This window comes from Sminthopsis crassicaudata, chromosome 5, assembly GCF_048593235.1.
Source record: "Sminthopsis crassicaudata isolate SCR6 chromosome 5, ASM4859323v1, whole genome shotgun sequence".
NCBI lineage: Eukaryota > Metazoa > Chordata > Mammalia > Dasyuromorphia > Dasyuridae > Sminthopsis > Sminthopsis crassicaudata.
In genome coordinates, this window is record NC_133621.1 from 112,953,791 (window position 1) to 112,967,250 (window position 13,460).

At 38.5% G+C, this 13,460-nt stretch overlaps 1 protein-coding gene across 1 annotated transcript in view; it reads right to left on the reverse strand.

Annotated features, from left to right (window-relative positions):
- LOC141543078 (carboxypeptidase A2-like) overlaps positions 1 to 9,912 on the reverse strand; it is a 41,748-nt gene extending 31,836 nt beyond the window's left edge. Inside the window, exon 1 of the mRNA XM_074267922.1 lies at positions 9,021 to 9,912. Within this exon, the coding sequence (XP_074124023.1) occupies positions 9,021 to 9,085 (65 nt within the window). The 5' untranslated portion in view covers positions 9,086 to 9,912. The remainder of the gene's footprint in view (positions 1 to 9,020) is intronic.
- Between the last annotated feature and the right edge of the window lie 3,548 nt (positions 9,913 to 13,460).

The window sequence follows — 13,460 nt, forward strand, 5'->3', positions numbered from 1 at the left end:
ACTTCTGCTTTGAATTCACTTGCCTACAGGTTCTACACTCCTCAATAGAAGGCAAACTCCTTGAAAACAAGGCCTGTTGTTTTTGCCTTCATTGTCCTAGACATCCAAGATACTCTTAAGTACTTAATAAATTGTTAAATTGAATCAAATAGATATTCTCCTTCCTTTTGCTCTTCCTTTTTTTTTTTTTTTAAAGAATTCTCCATATTTAGCTAGAAATGTATAGCTGTGGCCCCATACAACTAGGAGGAGTGATAAAAGTTTGGAATAGCCCATGTTCTGGGTTCAGTGGGAGGCCCTTGCTGAATCTTCACATTTCTTCTTCCATTTGCTGTATCCTGAGTGAGATCATCTCATCCAAAGTTTAAATGTATCTCTCCCTCACTGGCTAAATCTGAGACATTCAGAGTCATTCCAAAGATATCTCTGGTGGTAAAGATTCAGTTGTGTCTTTGTCCCATCCCAATGCTCCTTATTCAAACCAGGACTCTCAATTTAGGCTTTAATTAAAAATACCTCAAAGAGAGGCCTGTTGACTACTGAATGAATAAAATGTAGGACACATATAAGACTTCACTGAGAATGTGATCATTTTAGCTGAAGTATATTATAGGGAAAAAATGATCAAATGGGCATAATTACTATTAGAAAGACCTTAAAGGTCTCCTTGCCCACGCAATTCCTTTCAGTCTGACTAAATAAATATTCCAGGTTGATTCACATAAAGAACATGGAACATGTTGAGCAGCTTTGACTGAACCTTCCTCATTCTAAGTCAAAGGGTTGACTGGATTCATCAATAGCAGCAGCTCAGATTCATCACAATTCATTGCAAAAGATAAGTATATAATTGGAATACCTGCCATCTGGGGAGGGGGTGGGGGGAAGGAGGGGAAATTATGAAATAGCAGGTTTTGCAAGGGTCAATGTTGAAAAATTACCCATGTACATGTTTTGTAAATAAAAAGCTATAATTTTTTTTAAAAAGAAAAAAAAATGAATTCATTTTTTGCTTTAAAAAAAAAAAAAAGATAAGTACACAAACAACAACCAATTTATAGTCCAAAGCTCAAGAACATTACTAGACCAGCAGGTGGCATCAATAGCAGCAATATGAGCAAATATACAGGAGGCAGAAGTGGCAGAGAGATGTTCCAATAGGATCTGGCTATATATTTTTCCTGGACATACACTGTCTCCAGTGAATTATGTAACTACATGTGTTCCCTGTGTGTGTGTGTGTGTGTGTGTGTGTGTGTGTGTGTGTGTGTGTGTGTGTGTGCAAGTTCCAAATTCCCAAATGTTTTCTTTGGGCATGTGTGTTTCCCTATGTGTGGTTCCTCTCTCCAATCAATATATTATAACTTGTGGAAGAATAAAATTATACGTATATGGAGAACACATCCTTGTAATTTATTCTGGTATCATATTTAATTAAATGCCTTTTGCTTTAAACTAATGTGTCCTGTGATTAATCTGGTAAAAACAAACAACAACAACAACAACAAAAAGGCAGTGATTTGGGCTCATTAGCTGTAGTTTTGAGTGGATATTGATCCAAAGTATTCCTTGAACCTTGGAGTAGTTTTCAGAAGGGACTCAGGCTACAAATGTAAATGTAATATTGTTCTACTTAAAATAATTGCCTTCAAGAAGTGAATAAATATCCATTTATATGCAAAATTGATTAATTAATTGGTTAATTAATTAGCAGATAGTGATTGCTGGTCTCCTTTTCTTCCCCTAATGGTTTCCTTAGCAAAAAAAGTATCCTAGTGACTTTATGGCAACAAGAGGCCCTACTGAGAGGTCTGCTGGAATGGTATTGAGAAAATAGAAGCTGTGACTCTGAAGAACTACACCCTGAGTATGGGGTTACATTCTCCCTTGTAACAGCAACAAAGACCCTGGATCTTTAACAAGATAATAATCCAAAATAATATTCCACTTTGAAATGATTACATTTTTCTTTAAAGCATGTATATTAAATTATTTTTCATGGAAGATGAAAATTGTCTTTTGTATTAGTAAAGCATTTTTTTGCTCAGATCTCCCAAATAAATGTCAAGGTGAGAAGGCCTCCTTTCTTCTAAAAGTCCTTATGTCTCCCTACCCCTTCTATAAGCAGATGACTTTCCTACTTTACTGAAACATTCAATGCCATTCATTAAAATAAACTTTAGAAGCAAAGCACTACCTGCATCCAGAGAGAGAATTATGGAAACTGATTGTAAATTAATACATGCTAGGTTCACTTTTTTTTTTCCTTTTTCTTGTTTTTTTTTTCCTCTCTTGTGTTTTTCCCTTTCATTCTGATTTTTTTTTCCCAACATGATTCATAAGGAAATGTGTTTTTAAAAATGAATATACATGCATAACCAGAAAAAAATAAAACAATAAAATTTTTTAAAAAACAAAAAAGAAAAAAAAAAATCCAGGGATAATATTACCTACCTCTTCCCTGGGTTGTTTCGAAGATCCAATGAGATAATAACTATAAAGCATTTAGCATGATGACTTAACACAAAGCATTATTTTGTTGTTGCTGTTTGTTCTTTGAAAGTTGGCTCTATAAATCCAGCATCAAACATTTACTAACTGTGTGTCCCTGGGCAATGCATTTTAACCTTTCCTCAACATCCTCCACTGATGCTGTTGTTTGTCCTTCCTTCTTGAACAGAACATCAGAGAGGTCACCATGACATGAAAATGTATTTGAGCAAGGGAAGCCTGAGCAAGGTCAGGTGCCTCATTTTCTCTTCCAGAACTGTTACGGGCCAGAACTCTGAACTTGAAACAAGGATGCTTACAAGGTACTGACTAAGTGGAATTGATGAGACAATGGTTATCTAGTTTAGCATGATACTTAATAGTTCTCTAAATTTGGTATGACTGATTTAATCTTACAACAAATAATGGCTTCCTAATGATATAATGATTGGTTTATACTCAGTGTAGAGCATATAAGCTAGAAGCTCTCGGAGTTAAGGAGAGAGATTCATTTCCATCTTCAGTCAGGCTCCTGGTGGCTCTCCTGGGGGACTGAGAGAGCTCGGATTCAGAACTAGGGAAGACAAGTGGCCTGGAGGCTGAAGCACAAGCCCTTGGACTCAGATTCATTCATCCCATCTCACACTCTGTGGTGGCTGGCCTGTTCTCCTTAGCTTCTCCACTGAAACCAAGACTCCTGAAGACCTTTAAGAAAGCTAAGCAGACCCCAGGAAAGGAGACAAGACTTTGAAAGAGACAATAAAGGACTTGGACTTTTAACACCTGGCTGCACTTGCGGTGATTACTCTGCTGAAAAGAAGGCTGCCCCAAAGACTTTAAGAAAACCCAACCAAGAACACTACACAGAACCACCTGGATCCAGCAGCAAGAAATGGATCACATGACTGGAGATGGGCCTGGATGAGTGGGAGACTTTGATCCTTTTAAGCTAAGGGTCTTTCACATGTCTCACTTTGACTGAAACAACCTCCCATTTCCTCAACTGAGAAATAATACTGTAAATGTATATAAAATAGGACTAACAATAGCACCCATCTCCCAGTAATACCCTATTTGTGAATATCAAAAGAGATATTTAGAAAACACTTTGTAGAGCACCTGGTACATAGTAGATAAACACTTGTTTTTACCTGCAAGTGGGGAAAGATGTCAGTAGACAGAGAAGAGGGTCCTCTGGACATGTGCAAAAAATATCAAGCCAAGAGATAACAGGATGAATACAGAAAACAACTAGTTTAGTTTGGCTGAAACACAGAGAGCAGGAAGTGGGGTATCCCATGAAATACAGCTGGAGAGAGAGGTTGGAGCCAGACATGGAGGTCTTGAGTCCCAGGATGAGGTAGGACAAAGAGCACTGGGTTCTGGGGATCAGAAGACTTGGATTATACAGTCCTAGTTCTACCATTCACTCACTGTGAGACCTGTGCCTTAATCTCTGGAGTTCCGTTTCCTCATCCATAAAAAAGAGGCTAAAAAGTTAGTTCCTTTCTGACAAAAATATGGCCTGATGCTAGTATTTACACATACATCTGCACAAGCAAAAAGGAACAACTGTAAGATAACAGAAATCACAGCAGCAGTGCAGGTAGGCTGCTCTTGTATGTGGCAATCACATTACTGGTGAGACTCTCACTTTATTTTTCTGGTGGCAGAGATGGACTGATTATGCTAAAAGCCAAGAGGATCTGGCTTCCAATACCCACTGCCATTTTACTCCCTGTGAACAAACGACCTCACTCTCTGAACCTCTGTTTCCTTAATCATAAAATGAGGTTGAACTAGGCCTCAAATTAATCAGTCAATTAACAAACACTTATTGAGTGCCTCCTATGTGCCAGGCACTGTGCTAAGCACTGGGACCAAAGGCCCACAATGGTCCCTGACAAGCTGTAAATGCCTAGATTTAATAGATTCCCTGAACCACAGTCTCACATTTAGCCAAATGATTAGTGAAGGAGAGATGGAGTTAAAATAATTTCATCAGTTTATGTGAAAAATAAATTCTTCACCATATCCTCCTTGGCACCCTGGCACCGCTAAGGGCCTGCACCACAGTGACTAAAAACAGACACAGGCCAGAGGAGCTAAGGGACTTAGTTCAGTGATTTTCACAAGATCATAGGAATGTAGATTTGCATTTGGGAAGAGTTCAAAGATCATCAAGTTCAAGCTCATCATTTCACAGAAGAAGAAACAGAGCCAGAGGTCAAGTCACTTGTCTAAAGCCAGACAAGTGAGAAGAATTAGGATTAGGATTTTCACCCAGGTCCTCTGACTCCAAATTTAGCTCTTCCTGTTTTAAGTTCATAGCCAAATCACAGTAGCTTTTGTAAAAATAATATTTCAGATGCTGAGTGAAATGAGCAGGACCAGGAGATTATTATATACTTCAGCAACAATACTTTATGATGATCAATTCTGATGGACGTGGCCCTCTCCAACAATGAGATGAACTAAATCAGTTCCAATAGAGCAGTAATGAACTGAACCAGCTACACCCAGTGAAAGAACTCTGGGAGATGACTATGAACCACTACATAGAATTCCCGATACTCCTATTTTTGTCCACCTGCATTTCTGATTTCCTTCACAGGCTAATTGTACACTCTATTTCAAAGTCTGATCCTTTTTGTACAGCAAAATAACTGTTTGGACATGTATATATATATATATATATTGTATTTAATTTATACTTTAACATATGTGACATGTATTGGTCAAGCTGCCATCTGGGGGAGGGGAGTGGGAGGAAGGAGGGGAAAAATTAGAACAAAAAGCTTGGCAATTGTCAATGCTGAAAAATTACCCATGCATATATCTTGTAAATAAAAAGTTATAATAATTTTAAAAATAAAATAAAATAATTTTTTTTAAATTTAAAAGGAAAGAAAAAGAAAAATGGCCTTTAAGGGAGAAATTGTGTAAATATTTTTAAATTTATTTTACTTAAATTAAATAGTAAAATGTAAAAACAAAAAATAGTATTTCAGGACAGTTCATCAGTATTTCAATCAGTTAATAAATATTAAGTACCTACTGTGTGCTAGGTGTTGTGTTAAACTCTGGAAACCACTCTCTAGCTGAAGGGGTTTGGATTTTCTTTTTTCTGCCTCTGTAGTTTCATTTTTCAATCTTTCTTTTTTTCAAAGCACACCCATGGTGTCACAGTGAATAGAGAGCACTGGCCCTGGGGATTTGAGTTCAAATCTGGCCTCATATACTTACTAATTATGGGACCTTGGGCTAGTCACTTGATCTTATATAAAAGAAGAAAAAAAAAAAAAAAGAAAGAAACCATATCTCTGATTTCATTGCTATAGGGGACTTTCAGCAAGGAAGCTCCCTCTACCAAGAGATCAGCAACTGCTCACTAACTCACAGTCGGAGAAGTTTTCTGGGAACTAGAAGTTACCAGGCCCAGAGTTGAGAAGACCTGAGTTCAAATCTTACTTCAAACAGTTCCTAGCTATGGCCCTTGGGCCTGTTGGCCTCAGTTTGCTCATCTTTGATGAACTGGAGAAGGAAATGGCAAACCATTTCAGCATCTCTGTTGAGAAAACTCCAAATAGGGTGTTGAAGAATCACACTGTATAAGAAGAGGTTAAGACTAATTTGTCCAGAGTCCCGTAGCCAGCCTGTGTCAATGATGGGACTTGGACCCAGAAGTCCTTATTCAGTAGAAAGAGTCCCATGACATCCCACACTGCCTCTCTTACAAATTCACAGTGATAACAAAAATCCAGGTTTAAGGGGACAGCTAGGTGGCTCAGTGGATAGAGCACCAGCCCTGAATTCAGGAGGACCCGAGTTCAAATCTGGTCTCAGACACTTAATACTTCCTAGCTGTGTGACCCTGGGCAAGTCACTTAACCCCAGCCTCAGGGGGAAAAAAAACCCAGGCTTATTTGGCCCTTTACTAATAGCAACTGTGCCATTATGCACAATAAAGTGAAGGGTCCTCAGTCATCGTGATGGAGCAGAATTTTTGCACCAGTGGCTGGATTGAGTTCCTTATCTGGTATCTTATTAAACAACTAGAAAAAGCACTATTGCATTTTGAGTCATATCCAACTCTTCTTGGTAAAATTGGCCATTTCCTTCTCATTTTACAGATGAGGAAACTGAGGCCAGTTTGAATTAAATGATTTGCCCAGTGTTGCACAGCTGAGGGTGGGTTTGAACTTATGAAGGTGGATCTTCCTGATTCCAAGTCCAATGCTCTATCCATTGTGCCATAGCTTGCCCAATTAAATGACTGAGAGAAAAATTTGTCCACAGCCATTGATTGTACCCCAATCCTAAGGAGCCATTTAGCAAGAGATGAACAGAAATTAATGTCACAATAGGTATCTGAATCTCACCTGCAATAAACAGGCCTGAAGCTCTCCTGCCCCCACCCCCATGACAGCTTCTCTGGAAGAAAATCACACATTTACACCTTAGACACAGGGATCATTCAAGGATCTGAAGTACTTTCTCCATCTCATACCTCCTAAGTTCATGTCCTTGAATTTGGAGAGGGTATTAAGTACACAAACGTATATAAAGATATATATGTGTATATAGAAAGTCCATGTGGCAGAGCAATATCTATTAAGCTAAAAGTAGTTGTTAAATGCTTATTATGTATCAGCCATGAGTACTGGATTTGTAATAAGATCTGAGTATTGCGAAGGTCTGGTCTAGCTCCTCTTGTCAGGATAAGCAAAAGTCCTTGCTCCACGTTGGGCGCCAATTGTAGCAAGCTGTCATCTCCAGAATCTGCCGGATCGCTCTCTGGGAAGAGATCTGCTGTGTCTACTCAAATCTTTCAGACAGATTCTTCTTCCTGTAGTGAACCGTTGTCTCCAGGCAGTTGCTGTTAATTCTTGTCCTTAGAAGTGACTTCCCTTCCTGCAGAGAGCCCCGTCAAGCCTGATGCAATGCAGAGTCTTTCTTCTTGAATCCTGGCTCTGAATCTCCTCCAGCTCTTATCCTTCTCCAGGCCGATCTGCTCTCCAGGCCCAATATTGTGTCTTTTATCCTCCCAGAGAATGGGCGTGGGATAATGCAAGGGCTTCTGGGAAGAACCACCCCAGCCAATGAGCTTGCCCCCTCTATCAAGTCAACCTGAGTTCTCACCTTGTAATTGTCCAGAAAACCTGAATTCTCACCTTGTCACTGTCCAGACAACCTGAGTTCTCATTTAGTAATCCTAACAGAGTATAAATCCCATTTTTGTCACTGACGAGATGTATGACTGAAAACAAAATGGGACCAATTACGGCTGTAGTGCTTACTTAGCAGTTCTAAATGAAATAAGTAACATGAAGGGCTTTGTGAATTTTAAAGCACAATTTAAATTATTATTAAAGAAAATATCCCCAAAGTTAAGGATTAAACAGAACTAGCCTTTAGGACACTCTATATGTAATGCCTCACATGGCTTTGGAGATGGTTTTATAAATTGTGGCAAAAAAGTTCCACAACCTGGTAGCAGATCCTCTCTCTCTCTCTCATTCTCTCTCTCTCTCTCTCTCTCTCTCTCTCTCTCTCTCTCTCTCTCTCTCTCTCTCTCTCTCTCTCTCTCATTCTCTCTCTCTCTCTCTCTCTCTCTCTCTCTCATTCTCTCTCTCTCTCTCTCTCTCTCTCTCTCTCTCTCTCTCTCTCTCTCTCTCCTCTCTCTCTCTCTCATTCTCTCTCTCATTCTCTCTCTCTCTCTCTCTCTCTCATTCTCTCTCTCATTCTCTCTCTCTCTCTCTCTCTCTCTCTCTCTCTCTCTCTCTCTCTCTCTCTCTCTCTCTCTCTCTCCTCTCTCCTCTCTCCCTCTCTCATCTCTCTCATCTCACTTCTCTCTCTCTCTCTCTCTCTCTCTTCTCTCTCTCATTCTCTCTCTCATTCTCTCTCTCCCCTCTCCTCTCTCTCTCTCTCTCTCTCTCTCTCTCTCTCTCTCTCTCTCTCTCTCTCTCTCTCTCATTTTTTTCCCTGAGACAATTGCGGTTAAGTGACTTCTCCAGGGTCACACAACTAGGAACCACATTTGAATTCAAATCCTCCTGACTTCAGGGCTGGTGCTCTATCTATTACACTATCTACCTGCTCCCATCCTCTCTTAATGAGCCTTTCAAACCTCAACTATACTGGTCTTTGAATAATAGCTACACAGTCTACTATCTATATATACAAGTTCAAAATCTCTTAGCATCCATGAGATCTCAACTTCTATGCAGCCTTCAAGAATACAGAGTTATCTACATGGCACAAAGAGATCAACTATTGATAAAAAGACATAATATATTACACTTATTACTTAATGTAATTAATTGATAAAATAATGAATTTGTACAGTAAGTAGAAAGTGCTTGAAATTTATAAAATAGAATTACAGACAGAAACAGACAAAAAAGAAAAGAGACAATGCAAAGCATACACAAACACACACACACAAATCCTAAGAGATTTAACTTGGATTCCCATATTTCAACTATAATCAAAAAAAAAAAAATTAATAGACCAAAAAGGGAACTTACCTAATAAAAGTTTTCTTGCCATAGATAGACCCAATAAGGGCCCCGAAGAGCAGTATCCACCTCATGTCCAGGAAGATGGGTTATGAAGTGCCTGAGTCAGTCTGTATTTATAAGGAGTCAGAGGTAGACTCAGGCTCCCGACAATGCAAATGCAATTTCCACCCCTGTGCAGCCCTTACAATAACAGACTGGTCCTGCTCCTATCTGTATCTGTGTGCCTTCCATTCCTTTGGGATGATAAAGGACAAGGTACTTGATTGACAAATCAAGGTGAGTCTGATCCTCAGGCTCAGCAAGGTTGACCTAAGGAACCCTGGGCATGTAGATGGGGTGCTTAGTTCCCTGAGGGACTTTCTTTCCCTGAGTTTAGAGTGATCAGGACAAGACTAAGAATCCTACTAATAACAGCACCGATAGCTAGCCTTTATATGGCACATTAAAGTTGGCAAGGAGCTTTACAAATATCTTACTCTATCCTCACAACACTCCTAAAAGGAAGATGTCATTATTCAATTATTTCAGTCATGAACAACTTCATGATCCCATTAGGGCTTTTCTTGGCAGGGACACTGGAGTGGTTGTGATTTCCTTCTCTACTTCAATATATATATTGATTGTTACTCTTCTTATTGTCTTTTTTTAATTGTCCAAATCTCCATGACTCCACTTGGGATTTTCTTGACAGAGGGTTTCCCATTTCTTCCTTGAGCTCATTTTACAGATGAGGAAATTGAGGTCAAAAGCATTAAATGAGTTGGTAGGTCACATAGATAATGAGTGTTATTGTAAAAATCCAAGGAGATATGTAAAACTTTTAGCACAGTACTAAGGTGTTGTGACCCACAAACGGGCTTGTGGCAGTTGGAAATAAGGAGGCAGAGTTGCTGATAATTGAACAGAGCCGTTTATTAAGAGAATGCTTATATATCTTAAAACCCCGTGTTATTATGAACGGCTTTGTTCTGAGACCAACCCTGATTTGTTTTCTATGATCTAACTCTCTGAAGCATTGTCAGTTTCTAGAGATTTAATCTCACGTAAAGTTCACAATGCCCCAGTAATTGCACCAAGATCTTATGTTTTCTCATGATTTCAAGCTTAAAATGTGCCCCTGGTTAATCTTAGCAGGAAGGGAGCAATCCATTACCAAAGTTTCTAGCTTCCTGGGAGTTCTCTACACCAAGGAACATAACATTTCTCAATCACTGCATATTTCCTGCCCTCCCATTAAGCCTCTGCTCTAAGATATCACCTAATATTTTTATTTTAAGATACAATCTAGAATTGTACATTTCAGAAGTGAGCCACCCTATCTCTAATCCATTTTTCCTGGGGCCCCTCACATCCAGGAGTCATTGGGGTCTCTTCCCATAGATCTATATCAAGAATATAAATGAAATAAAAAGACCTTTTGAATGGGAGAAATTATTTCCCTATCTCAATCCAATCCTTTCAGGGGATTGAGAGAGATTGCTTTTTGTTGAGTTAAAATTCTAATCACCCCCAGGCATGCAACTTCTAGACCACAAACATGATACTTTTGTTCAATTTCTAGTAATTTCTCTTTTTTTCCTGGCCTTTTTTTTTTTTTTCTTTTTCTTTTATCCTGGCCTGTCCCTATCCTATCTAAGGTGCTCTCTTTAGCAGTTTGGAAAGGCAAATATTGGAGGGCAAATTATTATTCTTATTACTTTAACAGAAACAAAAAAAGAGATTTTGATTATGAGTCTACAATTCAGTAGGAGATGGGAAAAAACAATGTGTACTGATATAATTATATGTTAAAAAATTCTAAATAAGTAAAAAATAATTTTAGGGAATTTGATGGCAAAAAAAAAAAAACTACTGACAGGTTGAGGAATCAAAAAAAGTCAGATCTCTTCTAAACACTGACCTTCTTTGAAAAATTACTTGTTGATGGAATGAATAGCCCCCCCCAAAAAAAGATCATAATTCTAGGTATCTAGATAAGTCCCTAGAATTTTGACTGGATCATCTTGTCCCTTTATGGAATTTCTTGCACCAACAGGCTTATCTTATATATATATATGTATATATATATATCTTGAACACAGGAGGTCAAATGAGGTTATTTTGTATAAATATTTCTTAATCACTAGCTAGCTGACTTTTTGAGGCAAGCAACTAGCATAGTTAGCATACCTTGCTTTGAATACTTTCTTATAAAAGGTCCCCCCTTTCCCTTTGAAAGTATTAAAGCTCTGTCCCTTGACTTGAAGACATTTTAAATAGGGTTTGAGTCTATGAATTCATTTCAGACTATGTTGCATTTTCATGACTTGATATATCTCATTATTTTTATCTGCTTTATACCTATTTTATATGTACTTTTAGTTATATTTTATATTTCCTTTTGTTATTTTTATTGAAGTGTAAGTCTGACTACTTCTCTGTCTACCTATTCAAGAATCTCCAGTGGCTCCTTATTACCCCTAGGACCAAATATAAATCCTTTAGTTTGTCATTTAAATCTCTTCTCAACTCTCCTTCTGGCCGTCATGATGATTAATCGTGACCTCAGCAGATTCATGATGAAATATGTTATCAGTATCCCAACTGATTGTTGATGGGTTTGTGTGTGAATATGTGTATATACATATTCAGAGTATATATATTCTGTATATAGAGATATGGGATACATGTGTATGTGTATAAGACGGATAGATAGATAGATAAATAGAGGTAGGTAGATAGATAGTATGTGAGGGAATTTATTTTGTTTAACTAGCAAACTAAACTATCTGTTACAAGGACTTTTTTTTTTCTTTTTCAAGGGGAGTGTGAGGAAGGAAGATGGAGAAAAGGTAGATTTTGGTTAGTTGAAAAAAAATTAAAATAAACTGCCTTGAATAATACCCCCAATATTTATTATAACTTCTCCCCTTACTAATCTTCTTATGCATTACTCCCTTCAGAGCATTGTACTAGCCTGCTCTCAGTTTCCTGACATACAAAACCCTTTTCCTGACAGTCTCTCATGCCTTGACTTCATTTCCCACTTTATACTTCTTCCCTCCTCTTGGAATCCCTGGTTTCCTGCAAAATGAAACTCAAACATGACTTTCTTTCTACATGCACCCTTTTCTGATTCCCCCAGCTACTAGGAAGCCCTTTCCCAAAGCTACCTTGTGTTTATTTTAATTTTAACTTACATATGTGATTCATAAATTTATATGTGCACATCTTCTCCCATTAGAGTGTAAACTTCTCAAGGAAAGGGTTTGTTTCTGCACACACAGTGCTCAGCACTGCTTCTGGCACATAATAATCACCCTTTGCCAATATGTGTTTTTCCCCCAATCAGAAAGGCAAGTTAAGGGAAGGGATTATTTTTGTTTGTTTGTTTTTATCTCTATATCCCAATGCCTGACAGAGCAGCATTTAGTAAATTCTTGTTGAATGAATGAATAACGCAATGAATTCTGATATCATACCACAGAACAAGGAAGTAAATCTTCACATAAAATATTAGCCTTTGAAGAGGAAATGATGGCACCAAAATCTGGCTTTAAAATGAGGCTTTAATAATGGGGACTTGTTTCCTCACCTTAGAATTCCAGAGAGCTAGTAGGGATGGTCTCGGACGTATTCCATGATCATCTTCGGACCCAACCATGTCTCCTCTGCAGTGGGAAGAATCTGACTGGCTGGCAGGAGGAAGCCATAGCGACCAGTGTCTCTCAGTTCAAAAGCAAAGGAATATTTAATGTTGTAGGCACAGGATGAATCAATGCTTCCTCCACTGGCCTGGTCTGAAAGACAAAAGAGAAAAATAGCTCTCTGGGATACCCTCTCCAAGTATCGTGCTATTCCAAAACCACATGCACTCATGAGTCATCGCCTATGTAAGGCATGGCAGCTAGGGATACGGACCAGAAGTCCGAAGGCCCATTTCCTGAGGTCAAATCCAGCTTCAGACATTCACTATCTGGGTGACCCTGGGCAAGTCACTTCACCCTATGTGCCTCAGTTTCCTCATCTGTAAAATGAGTGTAAACAGGAAATGATAAATTGCTCCACTATCTTTGTCAAGAAAATCCCAGATGGTCACTGAGAGGAAGACACAACTGAAAAACAATTGAATTAAATGTGTAAAGACTGAGGTAGGTGCTGGGGATTAATGAAAGAACTGAATGAGCTTGCCTTCTCCTGATACCTTGTTGTATTAAATACCAGTGTTCATTAAGACCAGTAAGATCTCTTCCTCTCCCCCTCATCCATTTTTTTACACACAGATGTAAATAACAGGGCTGTTGGTTAGCCTTCAATCCCTGCGACAAAATGACCAAAGAGAGGAAGAAAGATTCCATCTAGACTAAAATATGAAGAGCTAGGCTTTTGGCAGCATCAAGAAAGTAGATTTGGGAATGGTTATGCAAACTGTGTGAATGATAACACAGTAACAAATAAGTAATATGA